This window comes from Neomonachus schauinslandi, chromosome 11, assembly GCF_002201575.2.
Source record: "Neomonachus schauinslandi chromosome 11, ASM220157v2, whole genome shotgun sequence".
NCBI lineage: Eukaryota > Metazoa > Chordata > Mammalia > Carnivora > Phocidae > Neomonachus > Neomonachus schauinslandi.
Window position 1 is genome coordinate 58052077 of NC_058413.1, and position 19605 is coordinate 58071681.

Consider the following 19605-nt stretch of genomic DNA (forward strand, 5'->3'; position numbering starts at 1 on the left):
AGAAGATGTGTCTCAGAGAGGAGAAATGTACCCCAACAACAGGGAAAAATCCTCAAGGAAAAAGGGAACAAAAGACAATAAAGTTTTCATTGTGATCACACTACAGAAAAAAAAATACCTTCTGTTCTGTGCAAAAAATGTGTGAAGGCCAAATTTGTGTTTTTCTTTTCTTAAAAAAAAGAATGTTGCACGAGTTACAATGCAACCAGTATTTTTGTTTGTTTGTTTGTTTTCTGCACTTGTTAAAAAAAGGATTTTTCTTTTTTTTTTTTCTTTTCTTTCTTTCTTTTTTTTTTTTTTTAAGTACAACACAGTCAGGTGTGTGGCCACAAAAGAGTAGCTGTCTTTGGCAAGAAGTGCAGGCTGGAGTCCTCTCTGTCACCTCCGGCCCATCTCGCTCTGTCTCATGAAGTGGATATTGTTGGCGCTGTCCGACAGTTCTGGGTACTGCTCCACGGAGATGACGAAGAAGCCATCATAGCCTTGAACCCGCCCTGTGTTCAGTGCCTGCTGCTTTTCCCCCTCCGTCCAGGCCCTCAGGCCTTCCTCCCCTTCCCGAAGTCGCTGTTGCTCACGGGCCCACGCCTGGCTCACGGCTCTCTGCCGGGCCAGCTCCAGCACCCGCGCCTTCTCCTCGTCCAACGTCGTCCCGTAGCGAGTGCTCAAGCACAGCGCCCCGTACTGGAGCTGGATGTCTGTGTAGCGTCTAGTCCTGCCATTGAGCATCGTGTTGATCTGGGACACGGTGACATTGACCCCATTCTCCAGGGTTCGCCGCCCCCCACTGAGGCCCAGGATGGCCAGGTCGCCTTCTGAAGGCCCTGGCTTCACGAAGTAGTGGGTGTCCACCCCATCAATGGTGAAGTGCAGGTTATCTAGGTAGTGGGCGTTGTTCAAGATGGCAGCGACCCTCCGCCCATCCTCGTTGGCCACACTGATGATGTCTGTGGTTACTCGGCCATCCTTCAAGGCAAACTTGACCCCTTTGCCAAAGACCGAGCCACTGGATGCAAACTTCTTTGTCTCGGGGGCCTGTTGGCAGCTGGTGATCGTGGAGCCGTAGAGCTGGTCAAAACGTTCCAGGGTGACGAAGGCCTTGAGCTGCTTCTGCACTTCACACTGTACCCCAAGGATAGACTGATGGGGGAGGAGAGAGAGAGAGGGATGGAGAGAGAGAGGATGAGACAAAGGGGAAACCTCTCCCTAATAGCCTGAAGACTCAGCGTACATTACTAAGTCAAATCTACACATATTTATTAACCAGTAGCATCTAGCCCTACCGCTGACCACTATACCATTCCACCATCCTTCACCCATCCATTCCCCCATCATTCCATTAAGAAACTGTTCAGGGAACATCTCTGTGCCAGGTCCTTTTCTGGGCACTGGAGAGACAACAATGAATCAGACAACATCCCTGCCCTTGAGGAACCCATCATTTAGTGGGGGAGAGACAGATGTGACACACAAAGCTATAATCAAACGTGATAACTAGTGGTCTAGGAGAAGTACTAGTCATACCTATAGCTAACATGTCTTGGTCTTTGAGCTAAAGAAGTCACATTCAGTACCTCATTTGATCTCCACAATAACTTTATATAGTAGGTACTGTTATATTACTGATTTTACATCTAAGAAAACTAAGCCTCTAAGAAGTTGTAATGGGCCCACAGTCGTACTGCTGGTAAGTATTCAAGCCAACATTTGAACTCAGCTCTGTCTGACTCTAGAGGTTCACTTTCAAGGGCTCTAGATTAGGGAGCAGCAAACAAGGCTCAGAACATCTCAGCCTGAAGGTGGAGGAATGAGGTTCAAGGACAGACTCACGCTTGAGTTGGAACTTGGAGGATAAGGGGCTGATGTAAGATGGAGCAATGGCAAGAAATGCGTTCTTGGCAAGGAGGCTTAGGAAGATGAAAAGTGGTGATTTATATAAACTCTCTTGCCCTGCTTTATTGTTCTCTGTCATGTTATGAATGATTTTCAAGGAGGGCTCTGCCCCCACAGTGCTTCCTGGGGGCTCCTCAGATGCCCCTGCTCTTGGCTGCTTTGGGGGACAGATTGGGCCCTGTCTCCATGTCATACCACCTACCAGTCCCTCCCATGGCTCAGGGAGCCTGGCAAAGCCAGGTGCGGGTGGGCTCCGGGGCCTTATCAGGAACTCAGGGAAATGGCTTTAGAAACAGGCCCATTGGATTCTCACTGAAATTAAGTCCTCTTTATAATTAATAGAACCCTGTCTGTGAACAATTATTTCCTAGAGTTTCACGGAAGCTGGAGTGCTCAACAACAAAGATCTCCGATGCTTGCCAAGGGCGGAAATCAATAATTCATTGACAGGCAAGGTTGGCAAACAGGCCGTCTGAGACCGGGGCTCTGTGCAGGGGGGAAGGGAAGCCGGGGTTGGGGGGAGGGGTGAGGGGAGGAGCTGAGCTGCTGGAAGCAGCCCTGGGCACAGCCAGGCCGGCCTGGGAGGATGGTGGGGATTGGAGCCGGGCAGAGGGGCAGGGCTATGGCAGCAGAGAATAGCAGAAAGGGGACGGGCTCTCTGGTCAGACACCCTAGGGGTTCTCATCGTCTTTCCTGCTGAGTGACCTTGAGCAAGTCTCTCTCTGAGCTCTGGTCTCCTCATAAATGCTCACAGGGTTGTTTACTTCTTTCAACCATTTGTTCATTCAACAAAAGTTTTGGTGCTGGGCAGTATACTGGGTACCAGATAAGACCCAGTGTTTGCCTTCTTGGGGCTCAGAGTCTAGTGGAGATACAGGAAGAAAACAGGAACTCAAGCCAAGTGCGGTGAGTGCTTTGAAAGAAGAGAATATAGGGTGCCTCCAGAGCCAAGAGGCGCAGAGTCCCATTCTCCAGAGTCTAGAGGAAGGAGGCAGCTGAGGACTAATGGAATCAGGTTGGATGCGTTAAGTTTCTGGCTGCCAGTGGAATGCCATCTAACAACTTGGCTTTCCCCCTCCACTGGGATCCCCTGGGAGGCCTGCTCTCTGCCTGATGCACTGCTGCATTCACTGGGTGCAGCATGGGGCCTGGAAGAGCCAGCTCCTACTACATATATTATGCAGAGGGGGAGGTGGGGGAGAGGGGAGGAAGAAATGAGCAAAAGGATGCCTCAAGTGAGGGGTGGGCTAAAACTGTTTTCAAGGACCTTTACAGCTATAGAATTCCGTGAGTCTTTCAAACTGGGTCATAAAAGGAACAGAAGAGAAAGTAACATTTGTTTGAATGCCTACGGACAGATCCAGGTTTGAATCCCAGCTCTAACCCTTCCCTTGCTGTGTGGCACTGGAAAGCCTCGGGCATTAAATCTGTACAATGTGAACAGTAACACCAGGGGATATTTATGAGTTAACTGGTGTAGAATCCCTCAGGCAAGTTCAGGTGCACTGAGGTGCTCGGAAAATACCACATTTGTATTTAGAACACACGTTCCCTCCTTGCACTTTTGCTGTGGGTAGTGACAAAGGCTCATTGTTTTTGTAGATTTCCAAACTGAGCGTAACATGGAAAACTTAATAGGCCTTGTGAGGGTCTGTGCGCTGTTACAGTTGGGTCCACGGTGGCTTGCAGTGGTAGGGTTCCTATGTATTTGCTGAACAGTTTCGGGCAGGCTCTTGGGATATACCACATCGGTTTCTGTTACGGACGCATGCTTTCCTGGAAAGCTTTGCAGGACCCACTCCTGTCATGTCTGAATGGCCTAAGGGTGGCAGCTATGTGTGCCAATTACCTTGCTGTTGTCCCACTCCTGAGTTTTCATCTGTGTGTGGATGAGCTCGTAGGATGGTTCCATGGCATCCATGTCTGGCTTGGGGTAGCCGGGAATCACATTGTGTAGCTGGAATCCAAAGGTGAGGAGCCAACTGTTCACATCTGGGTGGGAGAGAAGCAGACATGTCCTCATGGAGTAAGTGGCCCTCAGAGGTGACATATCCCAATAAATTAGCCTAGAGTTAGGCTGCGGGGGGGCGGGGTGTTGCAGCTTTCAAAGAGAAAATTCACTTAAGAAATAAGCCCTCCCTCCTCTCCCAAGTGACAAGATGGCCTGTACCAAAGCTCAAAGAGTTTCCCCCACGCTGATCATACCTTTCATTTCTTCTGGGAAGTGACTCGAAGGAAGTCACTTACCTCCCTGTGCCTTCATTTTCCGATCTTTAATATTGGGCTTGAGGATCTAGTCCTACAGGCACTGGTTTCATTGATGATGTTATAACATTCCTGGGGGGTTACTAATTATAAAATATTACGTAAAGGGACAGGGAGGATTTTGCCATGAGCCTTTGGCTCATTGAGGAACAGAATCAGGGAAGCCAAGATGTAAGGAAGAGAAAGAGGCTGGGTGCTGTGCCATCCGCTACCTGGCCCGCTGCTGCTGAATGTGCCCAGGAGCGTGTTACACTGACCCTCACCTTGCACACTCAGGACCCCAAAGGGGAGATGAGACGTGGGCACGCAAAACTTTGACACAAGAAGAAAAGATGAGAGGAGGGCAGAAGTCTTTCAGTTGGACAGGCTGACAAGTCTTCTCGGAGAAGGCGGCCTTTCAGGCAGACATTGAAAGCTGTGTACCTTTTGTCAGGCTTCAGCAGAGATGAAGAGGGTGCTTCAGGCAAAGACCGTCATACAAGGCAAGGTCGGGAGAGGGGAGGTGAGTGCAGGGAGTGTTCAGGTAACTGGAGAGCAGCTCAGCAAGGCAGAGAGAGAACCAGAAAGAAAAACTGGCTGGAGCAGGACAGAAACCCATGCTGTCTTCCCATTCGAGAACCTCACGTTTGCCTTTGTCTTTTGTTTGTTTGTGTTTTTTGGATGTCCCAGAGCCCCTCTGTGGGGTGTGAAATCTAGAGCTACTGGAGTGGAGGGCAGGTAGGAAGGGCAGCTTAGAAACCCAGGTTCTACTTCTAGAAAGATCGTGGAAGGGAAAGAGCATGGTGAGGCAAGACAAAACCCAGGTCCAAATTCAGGCTCCCCAGCTTGCAGACTGTGTGAACCGGGACGGTTGCCTCAACCTCTCTGAGGTTCTGATTCCGGATCTACAAACTGGTGGTAGAAATGGTTTTCACCAAGCCATGGAGAAGAACGCTAATAGTGTTACCACTTTGGGCAGCCATCATACAGAGGGAACTGTTCTAAGTCTGTTACAGGAAGGACTGGGTTTCCTATACTATATTCTGAAGTGTCCAGCTCGGTTTCTGGCTGGTTTCTGGGTCCCTTCAAACCCGGGCCTCTGCATTCCCTAAACCCCCATTTCCTCATTTATGACATGAGGCCCTTGGACTAGCTTTCCTCCAAAGTCCCTTTCCTCACTGAGTTTTTGAGAATCTCTGATTCTATGAATCATGGCAGATGGTTTTTTAGGAAATTAAAACAAACAGAACATGGGGGAAAAAGTCCCCTACGAAGCCATTTTTGCCTGAGGCTGATGACTTGCATCTGAATTTGTAGTTGGAAAGGAAAACTTCTAGCAGGAATATTACAAATTCCCAGGAAACCAGGGGGCTGAAAAGAGGGCTGGGCCTGAATTATAAGTGATGGGAGGTAGGGACATTTCTCATGATGCCTTTAGGAAAAATGCTGAAAATGTATTTATTCATTGGTTTTTCTCCAGTGCTTTTCTGAAGAGTTGGGAATTTTACTCTTCCTTTTTATGACACCAGAGCTAGACATTTCCCTCAAGTTAAAAAGCTCCTCTTTACCCGTCCGCCCCAGACTTCGGGCGTGGCCACGCGGGGCAGTGATGAGTAACACTCCCTTTTACGTGTGCACACTACAAAGTGAATTCCATTCCCAGAATGAGGATTTTGGAATTGGCGCCGAGTTCCAGCACCAGCCTTGCCACTTCTCAGCGGGCCAGTTACGTTACAGCTCTGACCTTCACTTTCCTCCTCTGAGAATAGGGTCAGTGATCCCCATCTTACGGGCTTCACGGGAGGGTTACTGCGGTAGTGTGTGTGATGTATCTGAAGTGGACGTCTTGTGGTTGCCTTCCCAGCATCCCATTCTGCCTTCCTGCTCTTTCCTTTTGGGGTATCTGTGTAGCTGTAGGGACGCTGACTCCATCTTCAGCAAATGAGCATGTGACCTAGGCTAAGCCAGTCAGCGCGTTTTCTCTCTCCAGCCACAGTGCGTGGTTCAGGGGCTGTCATGTGACCTAAGCCTATCCCATTGGAGGATATCTCAGGACCTTTGAAGAAAGTTTTGGAAAAAAGATGCTCTTTTTATTGGTGTTACTGCTGGGTGTGACTGAGGCTGCACATAGCTTACGTGGAAGCTAACAGGTTTGGGGGTGTCTTGGTTTTTAGTAGCAAAATGTTTTTCTGCACCATTTTTTTTTCCAGCTAAACTAACTTGCCAAGATACCTCACAAGACACTCACTGGAGGATGAGGCAGGGGGCATGCTTGATGCAGACAGATGTAATGGAATTGAGCTCTAAATCTGTTAAGTTTTCTCGGGCTGCCAGCAAGTTGAGCACAGTGAGACTGTGGTTGGGATATTCCTGTTTCCCACAGGTCCCAAGCATGTTTTCACCACCGCACCTGCCCACCACTGTGTTCCCTCTTCTGCCCCACTCTGGGACTCCTGCTCTCAACAGGACCACCAGGAATCCTCCAATCAGTGTCAGTAGAAACAGGTTCCAAACTGGGCCGCCAAGTTCGGGGGGCCAGGAAGCCACTTCCCTAAGGGGCACTTATGTGAGCGGTCCCTGTTGCCCTCTCTAGACTTCTGTATGTGCGGTCCTCTCCTTGGACTGCCTTTCTCCCCACTGGCTGATGAATGTCCACCGTGAAGGGGGCCCCACGCATCCGCTGCTCCCTGGGCAGAGACAGCTGTGCCTCCTGTGTTTCAATGGCCATCAGGGCAAACCTTTATCCCGGGCCCCTCACACTGGACAGCAACTGTCTCCCTCCCCACCGCTGTGTGCACTCCTGGAGGGCAGCAACCATCTTTCTATGCCCAGTGCCTAAAACAGTGGCTGCACAGAGAAGGCATTTGTTGAATGAAAATGAAACTGCCTTGAAATAGGGTGCAGGCATAGCTGGCATCACAGGAAAAACAGAAGGAGATGACCAGGTTTGCATGTCGGGAGGTGCCCAGTTGGTGCCAACAACAAAGTCTCTCTTATAAAAAGTGCTGGCTTTATCCAGACCTGAATCCCCGTAGCTGCTTTGACTCCTGGGGTCTTTCGTGGCTGGCCTGCAAGTGGCTGCTTGCTGGCTGGACTGTGGCTGCTGGAGACATTACTGGCATGTGTGACCAATGGAGACACTGATATTTCGGGTGGTTTCACAGTCATGGAAAACAAAGCCCACTTTTTAAATCCGGGAAGAAGAAAGGTAATCAGCATGAGCCAGGCACTGTGCTAGGCAGGTTATTAAATGTATCTCAGTTCGCCCTCGCAACCATCTTTCTCTTTTTATCCCCTCTTCCTCCCCTCTTTGATTGAATATTTTTTTAGCCTTCACTTTTATTTCCACTATTGACTAATTAGCTATGTCTCTGTTTTATTCTTTACTGGTCGCTTGAGGATTTACAGTGTGCATATTTAATTTACCAGTGTCAGGTTCTAACTTTAATTTACAGATCAGGAAACTGGAATTCAGGGAAGTTAAGTAAATTGCGTGACTATCCATTACATCATCCCAAATAAGAAAACTGAATTTGTTTTTCTTTAGCTCTACCTTCATCCACCTTATTGGGGACTCATAGCCAGCCTGATCTCTGGGCCAGAAATTCCCAAACTGTATTCTCAGGGGTGTATCCAGTGAAATATGAGGGTTTCATAGTGAAAAAAGGGGTTTTATGCTCAAATGTTTGAGAAACAGTGGGTAAAGGGGTTTCATGGACAAATGTTTGAGAAATCGTGGGTAAATGTATCAAACAGTTCTCTTTACTATAGGACTTCTCAGAGCCTTTCATAAGCTGCAATGTATTATTAAATTTTAAGAATGGTGGTTGCCCTGTTAAATTAATTTGATGTCAGTACCAGTTTTTCCAGGATATTTCTCTAAACCAATGTTTCTTAAAAAATGCTTTGGAAAACGCTGTTGTAAGAGAAAGCCAATGTTTCTTGTTACCCCATACCAGCTTTCTCAAGGAAGACAATCATGTCAGATGACTAGAGCTGTAGTGGGTCCTGTCCTCTGACCGAGCCCCAATCCTCACCTGTCATGAAGCACTTGATGTCCTGAGAGTTGCTGATGGGGTTGTTGTTTTTAAACATGTAGAGATTAAAAGGCATGATGTTGCTGCTACTAAGGTGCTTCCACAACTCGTGGTCTGGGCTGGTCCAGCGACCAGCCAGCACATCATAATCCCGCCGGCCCATGTGGATGAGCTTGGTGAGTGGATCGTAGAGGCCACCATGGTAGCCGATGATGATCTGGAAGTTGGGGTTGGTGTCCATGTAGATCTCCCCATAGGCCGTGTACAGAATCTGCTTGATCATCAAGCCTGTTCCACTGAAGACAGCAAGAGGGGTCCCGATGTTGTCACAAGCTATGTAAAACTCATCACCGCTGCTCAGCTCCATAGCAAAGAGGTGCCCCTGCAGATCGTAGTAGAGGGATGTGATCTCGGAGCTGGAGTGGTTGTAAAGGTGGGTGACCTTGGTGGGGTTGGTCAGGTCTGCATAGAAAAACTGCAGGTGGTGGCTGGGGCTGCTCTTGCTGGACACCCGCCGCCCCAGGCCATCGTAGCGGTACCTGACGCTCCAGCCACCGGCCCGGTTGTACGCCTTGATGAGCAGGCCAGCAGAGTTGTACTCGAAGACATCCCCGCCCCGCTGCCTCAGGAAGCCATCCTCGTCTATCTTGTACTGCACATCACCCAGCCTAGTGATGCGGTCTCGGAGGTCGTACCTTAGTGGGGTAAGCCGCGCACTGTTCCCGGGGCTCAGTAAGTGCAGGTTCCCATTGAGGTCATAGCTGTATCGCCAGAGTGGCTTGTCATTGATGGAGACCATCTGGAGCTGGCCGTCAGCGTCATACTCATAGGAGTAGCGGGTGGTATTGGCATAGGGTCCCACCTTCAACTCTTTCTTCACTACTCGCCCCATGTTGTCATACTGGACAGTCATCCAGTACATGAGGGAGCGGAAAATCTCATATTGCACTTCCTTCATCCGGCCATACGCGTCAAAGTGTTTGGTGTGGGTCATAACCGCTGTAGTGATGATCTGGTTAATGTCATAGTAGATGACCCCAAACTTCCCGAACTGCTCTGTCTTGCCTGACACGTCATCATAGCGGTAGAGATCGATGGGCAGCGGGGTCTCATTGATCACAGCCTGCATGCTGGTCACCCGGAAGCTGTTGTCATAGTTATAGTCAAAACGAGCATTGACCATGCCTTCCTCGGTGAAGCGGAAGATCTGGCGGTCGATCAGGGGCCCAATCTGGCGGTAGCGGATGGTGCAGGTGAAGCCCTCATTCTGTAGGTTGATGGTCTTCAGCATGCCTGCTGTCTCGTCATAGGTGAAGCTCACCTTGGTGGTGTCATACAGCATCTCAGCCAGCTTGGACAGTTTGCCATACTTGTAGACGACCCTGCGGCCGGTGCCCAGGTAAAAGGTGTGGAGGAGGTGCCCGTCCTCGCTGAAGTCCTGGATGACTGAGGCATTGCCCTCGGGTGGCTGGTAGATGTTCCTGTAGTAGCCCACAGACCGGATGGTCTCTAGGGTCTGCCGGGCCACGTTGGGCATCGTCACAGAGGAGAGGCGGTCGTTCTTGTCGAACTCAAAGATATACTGCCTCTGGCTGTGGAGGAGCAGCACCATGGACTGGAGGGAGAGGACAACAAAGACGTGAGAGGAGGGTGGTGGGGAGGAAGGGTAAGTCTGTGTGCCTAAGACTTAGAGGAGAGGAATAAACGGCCAAGGAAACCGGTGGTTCTCCTAAGTTATGCCCAAACCACAGCTTTCTAACCAGTGTGCCCCAGGATACTGCAGTGGGGATACAAATGTGCTAAGCTAAGGACTTCTTGAGGCGCCTGCGTGGCTCAGTCACCTGGGCGTTCGACTCTCAGTTTCGGCTCAGGTCGTGATCTCGGGGCCGTGGGACCCAGCCCCATGTTGGGCTCGGCGCTCAGTGCGGAGTCTGCTTCAGATTCCTTCTCCCTCCTCCTCTGCCCCTCCCCGCTCGTGTGTTCTCTCTCTCTCTTTCTCATAAATAAATAAACAAAATCTTAAAAAAAAAAAAAAGGATTTCTCTCAGCCCTTGGCCCTGGCACTTGGGCCATCTGTCTTCCTACAGTGGGCAGCCTTGTCTGTTTGCCCCTTTGTGTGGTACAAAAGTGATGACTTCAGTGGGTGCTGGTGTGTGAGAAAGGTCAGGAACACTGATGAGGAGTATGGCAGCAGCCTCTCTCCTGGCTTCCTTGCTTCAGCTTCCTTCTCAAATCAGTCTCCCTACTCAAGCAAGAACAATTTTGCTGAAACACAGCCTGACAGTTATCTCCTGCCTGCTAAATAACTTCTGTGGACTCCACGTGGCCCATGGGATAAGGACCACATCTGAGAAAGGCATTTAAAGCTTTGCATGATTGTTTATGTAGGAAACAGGTCATAGGCCCACGCTGGGGTGGGGTGGGCGGTGACTGGGAATGGGGGAACCTGATTCCTAACAGTGGGCTTATTGTGTGGCCCCGGGGAGGTTCCTTCCCCCTCTGGGTTGGGCTTTTAGGTATGTCGGATGACCTCCAAGGTCTCTCTTAGCACCACCACAGAACACGGCTCTTGGAGATGCTCACCCAGCACGGCAGGGAAGACTGAGCACAGACCAAGCACAGCACGGGCTCTGGGCAGGTGACCATGAGCAGAAAATAAAGTAAAGATGTGGGTACCAGAATGGGGGCCTGAGGTGCAGTTCTTTTTTGGGAATAAGTCAGGAGGTAACAGACCTAGAGGCTTCTCAGCAGCAAAGCTCCCATTTTCTCCTGTTTGGGACCAACTTTTGCTTTCAGGGCTTTTCTGATTCCTAGCCCCTGGGATGCAATAAATCCTGACCTGAAGCAGAAGGGATTTACTAAAGTTACGCTCACCATTCAAAGCTCAGGATTAATTACCTCCTGCTTAAGGACTGATTGCTAGGCTTCTGCCCTGTTCTCTGTGACCAGATCACACGGTGTGCCCCAGATCTGGGGGAAGACCCCTGCCTGGGTCTGCACCCTGAGTCCTGCTCTGTGAGACCAGTTAGCATTGGGCCTCTTCCCAGCTCTAGTTTATCATGTGGGGCTTGCCCATTCTCCTGCCCCCAAACTCCCACCTGCCAGATCATCACTACAATGCACCCAAATGCCTGTCGGGCTCCCCGGTCCCCTGTTGAGGATTTTTCCGAACGATTCCTTTTGGAGACCACATGGGTCTAATCCATCCCACTGAAGTCAACAGGCTGGGCCTGGCCATGGGTCGAGCCACAACGACTGGCCTTCTGGATGGTAAGGCCAGTGATGGGGAGACGGACACCTGCCTTCTCTAAGTATGTGTAGCTCCACGTCTTCCCGTCAGCAAAGATCCTGGATGTGATACGACCCGCTTGGTCGTATTCCATCCTCTCCGACATGATGCCTCTCTGGACGCCAGCAATATGACCCCCGGGGGAGTACGTCACATTGACGCCATTCAACCTGCTGCTGGGTGACCAGAGGCTGGGCCGCCCTGCCTGGTCGTACAGGATCCGGAGGGTGAACTTGCGGTGGTCGTCATAGATCTTCTCGGTGCGGGTCACACGGTCAAAGTCCAGGGACAGGAGGTTCCGGTTGTGAACCTGGAGAAGGGGCAGGAGGAAAGAGCGAATTAATCTGGGCATGGGAAACTTCGGTGTGAGAAGGTCCTGAGTAGAGGAGGCAGCACAGGTCATGGGTGTGAACAGACAGGGTTTGGGTCCTGGCTCTGTCACCTGTCAGTTCTGTGACGCTTCCTCATCTGTCAAATGGGAATAACAATGCCAGTTACATAGGACTATCGTGAGAACAAAGACAGTGTGGGTGCTGAGCCAACAGTGGCTTGTCCTGAAGACAATCCATATCGTCTCCTAATGGGATTCTTCTAATGAGGACAAAAAGGCAGATCCCTCTCGACTCTCTCCTAAAAGGGGAGAGGCCAGGTGGGTGCAGCAAATTCATGCGTGACCCCATTTCTCATGTGCCAGGCAATGTGCTAGTGTTTGGCACTGAGGAGACCAAAGCTCAGGGGCATGAAGGGGCCTCCTCCAGATCTCCTGGCTGGTGAGTGACTGCGTCCGGATGTGACTCTCACTACGGCAACATGCTGACAAATGCTCAGGGGTCCTCTGAGTGTGTCTGTCCCTTTCAGGGGCCTTGGACCTCTCATCCCCTCTTGCATCTCGCTTGCCCTCTGCCACCATAGTTAAGCCTTCCTGGTTACCTTGGTCAGCTGCCAAGGTGTTGTCTTCTTCCTGGAGGCCCTGGGAGGCCATGTGCGTTTGAGTCTAGGACAGCTTCTATGTTCCCCGGGGACAGGCGCCGTCCTAGCTTTGGGACATTTTGCTCCTGCCTCCAGGATCAGGATCCCCTTTGCAGGATCAGGGCTCCCACAAGGGTAGTAGTAAGTCAGGGTTTTTCATAGTTTAATAAAGAAATAGACTTCAGGGGCCTACTTCCGTATTGGGATCCACCCCGTAGGCACCGGTTGCCCCTGAAATACTGCCAGGCACTCCGAAGCTAAAATGCTGGCCCCCTCTGGCTGGGTACACTTTGTGACTCTTCCATCCGTCACTGGTTAAGTCTGACAAGTCGTAAGGAAAGCAGACAATGTAGGTCTCGTGACTCAAAAGCGCACATGTGGGCCGTGGTAATGGGAGGCCCTGGAGGGCTCTGTGTGGTGAAAAGGGCTCAGGTCTAGAAAGTAAGGCCAGGATCCCAGCCTCAGTGCTGTGACCCCCCGCTTTTCTGTGTGACCTTGGGCAAGCGCCGTTGCCTCTCTGAATCTCAGTTTCTTCCTCCGCACCGAGATATTGTGAGGACTGAAGAAGCCTAAGTCAACTGCCTAGTGGAGTTCTGGGTAACTAGAAGGTCCTGAATTAATGATTGCAATTATTTCCATTAAGGCAGCAAATGATCATGGTCATTCTCAGGGAAAGTAGAGACGTGTTTCCCCCTTCTCTCCAAACAAATTCTTAAACCTTGAAAATAAGGATTTATAATGATGCTGAGACAACTTCAGCTGTGAATGGCCTGGTTGTAATAAGGTTGCCTTCCCAGGGGTAATCAAACACAATTGCAGAGCAAAAACAGTGTGGCAGACAATTCCCATGAAAAATTGGAGGCGCTGGAGACTGAAGCTGTGTTCTTTGCCGGGAGGGCAAAGGAAGATGCAGGGTCCGCACCCCCACCACCGATGGGGGACATTTCAAAGCCTCTTTTGCAAGGTCCCCTGCGACTCCCCCCAAAGGGGTGCCACCCAGCCAGCTGCCCCCCTCGTCCCCTGAAGGACCCCTAGTGAAGGGGAACTAAACCTCTGTGGCAAAATTAATAAAATTGAATTAAGCAGCTCACTGGGGAACCGCCTAATGCTTCCTGTGCTCGGCAGTGGCGGCAATGAGATTATTTTACATCTTTCTTTATTAAAAAAGTTCCCAGCTGTATAAAAAATGAGCTCCATTATGGGGAGGCGCACCCGGCTAACATTCTAATTCCACATGCCGCCACTGTGGGTGGCCATTTATTTTGGGAGGACGTGGAGACGTGGCCACCCGACTGGAGCACCATTAATCTCAGGCTGGGAGAGGGACCAATTAAAGCCTGGGAAACTTTTGGTCCGGCTCACACCGCAGACAGGAAGTCCTAAGAGCACTAATCGCTGCCATTTATTGAGCACCTGGGGGTCTACCAGCACCGGGCTAGGTACTTGGAATATATTGTCTTGTTTCCACAGAGGAGGGGGAGACTCAGAGCAGTTGCTCGGGGCTACACAACCAGGCCCAGGCAGGAATCAGACCAAGGTCAAACTTCCCCTTTAGCACATTGCCTCAGACGTGCCTGAGGGGCTCCAGGAGAATTCAGACAGGGGGCTCCGTGAGGCTGCAGAGGGTGGCGGGCCACCGAGAGCGCAGACAGCGAGGCCTGCCTCAGGGAACTAGTGGAAGGCTCTTTCCCACGTTCGATTTTTGCCAGAGTTCTTGGCCGTGCAGGAAACACAGGAAGCCCGGCTTTCTGCGTTCCCGTTGTGTGATGCTGGCTATGTTGAGACACGAGCCGTGCTGAATGAGGATGCTTCTGTGGTGTTTAGGAGTCAGGAACATCTCACTTCTGTGGTTCCCTTCAGCCCAGCAAGTGTCTGCAGAGCACCAGGCATCTGCAAGGGGCTGTGCTGAAAGCCAGGGCCAATTCCTTCGCTGTCACGCTGCCCCTCACCTTCCATTCCGAAGCCGGAGGGAAAAGAAGCTAGGCAATGGGGCCTGGCCTGGGTCAGAGGTAACACTCCCCAGAAGCATGGGGCGTGAGGCAGAGAACGGGCTGGTTCAGGGCATCCACATACTGAAAAGCACTCTGAACTGCCAGGCCCCACATGCCAACCCACTGGCGGTGACAGCTGATGGGGAGGGCGGGGGGGTTGTTGTGCTCATTTAGTAGGGGATCACTGCCTGGAAAGAGCGCAGGATGGGGCTTAGGTTCCAAACAGCTCCATGTGAATAACAGGAACGACCAAAACGGGTGAGAATGGCAGGAGCAACAACGGCAGTAGGTATGACTGACCACTTCCTGCGTGCTAGACTCCACACAAGGCACTTTATATACCGTTTCTAATTCTCGTAGCAACTTGTAAAACTGATTTTATCCTTCCCATTCCTTTGGACAATGAGACTGAGGCTTTGGATGAATGAAAGGACATTAGGGATTTGCTCAGATTCAGTCAGGGTATAATCGAAGCTGGAAACCCAACTCAGGCCCAACACTAAAGCCAATACTCTTTCCACAGGTAACAACTGAAAAGATATTCGAGACTTACTATGGGTGTGTGGGGGGGTGCCTGCTTGACTTTCCCCCTTTTGCAAAAAGCCCAGGAAAACTCTTACCCCCAGGGCCAGTTTCAAGAATGGAACCTGGTTCTGCGGATTGGTCCTCATTCTCTCATTCTCCCCACCCCCCGCTCCCGCCCCCCACCCCAGTGACCTCCAGAGCTCCAGAGGCTGAGGCCCGACCCGACCACCTGACCCGCCCGGGGCTTGCTCACCCGCAGCCGGCGCCCGAACACGGTGACCTGGCCCCGAGCCTGCTCCTTGCGCTGCCGCCACTCCACCAGGTTCAGGCCGTTGTCGATGGGCAGTGTGACGTTCCTCTTGCCCACGGTGGGGTTGACGGTGCCCGCCAGCAGGTGGGGCTCCGTCTGCAGCGCCACCTCCATGCCGTTGGCCAGCAGCAGCCGCAGGGAGCCGTCGGCCCCGATGTAGTAGCTGTTCCGGACCTGGTCTGAAGGAGAGGAGAGGGACCAGCTCTGCTCAGAAGGGCTGGGCATGGGCTTCGGGGGGGGGGCGGTGCACATCAGGGGCAATTGTGTTTTTAAATGGGTTTATTTTTCTGACTATGGAAACGGAACACTATCATTGAAGAAAACTAGGAAAATAGAGGGAGATCGTCCATGATCTCATACCCAAAAAAAGCCATTGTAAATATTTTGTATATTCCTAGACTTTAGGATATTTCTGAATACACTGATAGCTCAAAGTAATTGCTTATGGTTTTTCACTGATCATGGTATTGTACTGTTGAATATTTTTCATGTTTCTCTTAAAGATTGCATAGTATTTCCATTAGGAAATCCATAATTTACCTAACCAACTTTCAAGTAGATATTGTTTCCAGTTTTTCATAATTACAAAGTTAACACTGCAAATAAACATATTGTAAACATTATGCTAAGTGGAAGAAGTCAGACACAAAAGACCATGTGATGTATCAATGAGTCCATTTATATGAAATGTCCAGAATAGGCCAATTCATAGATAGAGACAGAAAGTAGGTTAGTGAGGAAAAGGTAGAATGGGGAGTGACCGCGAAATGGATATGAGCTTTCTTTTTGGGAGTGATAAAAATTTTCCAGAATTAGATGGCATTAATAATTGCACAACTTTGTAAATATACTAAAACCCCCTGAATTGTATACTTTAGAAGTGTGAATTGTATATTTTTAATTTTTTTAAAAGGGTGTATTTTATAGTCTGTGAATTACATCTCTTAAAAAATATACTTTTTGGATAAATCATTGTCTTCATTTTGGGTTAAGTTACTAGAACAAAGGGTTGAACATTTTTAAGGTTCTTAATATACACCAGGGTAACAATATTCTTTATAACAAGGTGAGAAATAACTCCAATATTTAAGTCATTGACAAAATGTCAAACATATGTATGTTTGAAGTCACTGTCATACATTTATACATATATGTGCATAGATATACTGGTGATTTAAAAATAGATCTGATTTTGAAATTTTAAACCTGATTGAAACATTTAAATTAGGATCTTTAGCTAAAAGAAACTTCTGGAGAAGAGTACATTTCAGCTGTAAAATGCACATGGTTCTTTTCTAAAAGTGGAGACATCTCTGAGTTTGTGCTTCAGTCTTCTGCCTCTTGCCCTTCCTCAGCTGGTGCTTCCTCTCTTCAATAAATGCCAGCTCAAGTCCTCCCTTCAAGGCTCTGCTTAATTGTCATCTCTCCCCAGAAGCTTCCCCAGTTCCTTGGTCAGAACGAATGCCTCCTCTTCCCTTAGCCTCTTTATGGGCCTCACTAGTGGTCCTGCAGCTGAGGGGTTCAGGGCTTGCCACTCTGGTAATGAGGGCACTCTCAAATACCTAAGTGCCCGTTGCGAGACGAACAACTGCCCAGAGAAGGAGAGCATGGCCTTCAGAGCTGGGCTATCAGGGTTCAAGTCCCAGTTCTGCCACTCTCTTGGGCAAATTCCTTAACCTCGCATGCCTCTGGTTCTTCATCTGTACCTTGGGGATAATAACTGGACTCTTACCTCATAGGATTAAATGGGATAGTGACTATGAAGAGCTGAGAGTAGTCCTTGGTATGTAATGAGTAAATGTTAGCTAGTACTAGTTTCATGTGCTTGGCACTGTACTATTCGCAGTCATGTACATCTCTTGTCCTCTCTCCTCTACCTCCACTGCCCCGCGGCATAGATCTGTCCTAGTGAACTTTTCTAGTACTGATCATGGGTCTTCAATGGCTTCCCATGGCCTTTAGACCAGTGGTTAAGAGAATGGGTTCTGGAGCCTCTTTGTCTGGGTCTAAATACCCTACCAGGCGTGTGTCTTTGGACAAGCCACCTAACCTCTCAGTGACTTACTGTCTTCATTTGGAAAATGGAGATGTTAATAATACCTCATAGCGTTGTGGCAAGCTGAAACAGGACTATGAATGTAAAACACTAAAAATCTACTTTATACTTAATAAGTGTTCCAAAATGTTAGCTATCACTCGTATTATTGTATGTGCTCAGTAAACATTTGCTGGACTGGACTAGATCTATTACAGGCTATGTTAAGCAAAAAAAAAAAAAAAAGGTACAGTTTTGTAGGAAACCCTCCCTGAGCCTTCCGGGCGAGAACTTCCTCTGCCACTCCCTTCCCCCCTCCATCCTTCTCCCACTCATTCTCTCACACACACACAGAATCCTAAGATCTGCCTTAAACTTGCTATGCATTATTCACCGGCAATCTGTATTTTACTTCCTTTGAATGGCGAAAAAGTCTGTGTCATTTTATCTTTTAAAGCTGCTTCTTGCTGAATGCACATATGTCCATTAATGGTGACTTTGGATGGAATGGTATCTTGTAGAGGCCCGTCTCAAACGGTCCCCATTTAATGTGAGCTGTGACTCCCCAAGCCTGCCCCTCATTAGCAGCTGCTTCTTATTTCTTCCCGTAGTTCAGACGTAAGATGAAGCTGAAAGAGCTTTTTACGAAGACTCTACTGAGGTGGCTGCCAAACGGAGCATCTAAGCCCGGTATGAAAGGAAAGGGAGCTTGGCAGGGGCACCAAAGAGGAAACACAGGTACTGCACTTCCTGGATTCCGAGAGGCATTTTTCCTTTTCCCACTTTAGTGTTTCTGAAATTGGAATGTGTCTTAAGTCCTTGTATGAATTTTGAGCAGTGTGTCTCCCCTCCTCTCCAAGCTGAAAAGTTGCTATTAAATCGATGGTACATTTTAAAAGTGAGGAAATGTGGTACTTTCGAATTTAAAAAAAGTTGCCTAAATATATGAAAGGCTGCGCTAACTTTTGAGAAAAATGCCGCAAGCCAGCTCAGAGGTGTGGAGTGGATAAGACAGTTCTTAACCCCAGGGAAGGACAGGGTGTCTGAGCCAGCAGGGGCCCTGCTGTCCTTGGCCAGGCAGAACCTGGCTGGCTCGGAATTGGTACCTTCTTTTGGCAATAACGCAGTCAGAGCATAAATACCTGGGGTGTGTCCCAACCTATGCTACCGGTGCTGGTGGGGAAGGAGCTGCAGGATATCAGTTCTCTTTCTCTGAGAACGGCTATTGTTCTTTGAGCTTCTTTACAGGCACAGGATTAGGTTTGGGAGTAAAATCGGTTGTGAAAATATATAGTTATTTTCTTATGGTAAACCAAAGTGCCAGTTATGAAATACTTAGTTCAGTAATCCAACAAGTACTGAGTAATTCTACGAGTCTGGCCCGTGGTGGTCACCCTATGTACAGTGTGTCAAGAGATCGTCTGAGCAACGGGTACGAGGCAGGTATCTTAATTCAGCCCCGTTTCCCAGACCCAGAGACTGAGGCTCAGAGAAGAATGATTCCACCCAATTCACATAGGTAGGAACCAACACAGTAGGCATAGGGACCCCGGTCTGTCCAGTCCAGAGCTTCTGCTCCTTGCTTTGCCCCATACCATTCAACATGCCCTCAACTTGCTTTCGCTTCCTCGAGGAGAAAATTGAGGGCCCCCACACCCATGATGTGGTGGCAGAGCCAGGAATAGAATTTGGGCCCCTGACTCCTAGCCCAAGGCTCTTTTTACTACTCGTGTCAAAGCTTTTGGGAGTACCAAAAGCCATCAGGAGGGTGGGGCAGGGGAAGGAAATCAAACAAGGCTTTCCCTAGGGATACTTTTTTCTTTTTCATGCTAACTAGTGCCAACAAAGCTACAAACTCCACTCTGGGTCACCATGTCCCCTGAGGACAATTGAGGCAGATGGTTAGTTCACAGCAAGGTTTTGTCACTGTGATTTACCAAAAGCTAAAAGGTCAGCTCATACCAGGGATTATTTGATGGGTGCAGAGAAGAAGGGTCTCTTCTCTGTGGAATCCTAGAGAAGGCACTTCTAGAGAAGAACAAACTGTTCTCACCTGAGCTTCAGCAGAGACTTCTCCATGCCTAGATCCCTTTCATGATTAGGTGTAATTATTATTGTCCTTTGTCCTCACCCACAGCAGGGTGAGAGTAGGAACCATTAGAATGGCGGAACAGTGAGGTCACCTGGATTAGCAGCTAGTGCACTCTCTACCCTTTGTTCTGATGATAATGGGATGAGACAATGGACTATTACTCTGAAGCTTCTGGGAGAGAATATACAGGACTCGGGCTGGTGTGTTCTGCACATTAGATGGC

General features: G+C 49.3%; 1 protein-coding gene across 1 annotated transcript in view; it reads right to left on the bottom strand.

Moving 5' to 3' along the window:
• Positions 1-257: 257 nt before the first annotated feature.
• TENM4 (teneurin transmembrane protein 4) overlaps positions 258-19605 on the bottom strand; it is a 366208-nt gene continuing 346860 nt past the window's right edge. Inside the window, exons 26-30 of the mRNA XM_021704752.2 lie at positions 15199-15434; positions 11474-11770; positions 8172-9786; positions 3740-3882; positions 258-1137 (exon numbers count right to left, since the gene is read on the bottom strand). Coding sequence (XP_021560427.1) covers positions 379-1137; positions 3740-3882; positions 8172-9786; positions 11474-11770; positions 15199-15434 — 3050 coding nt within the window. The 3' untranslated portion in view covers positions 258-378. The remainder of the gene's footprint in view (positions 1138-3739; positions 3883-8171; positions 9787-11473; positions 11771-15198; positions 15435-19605) is intronic.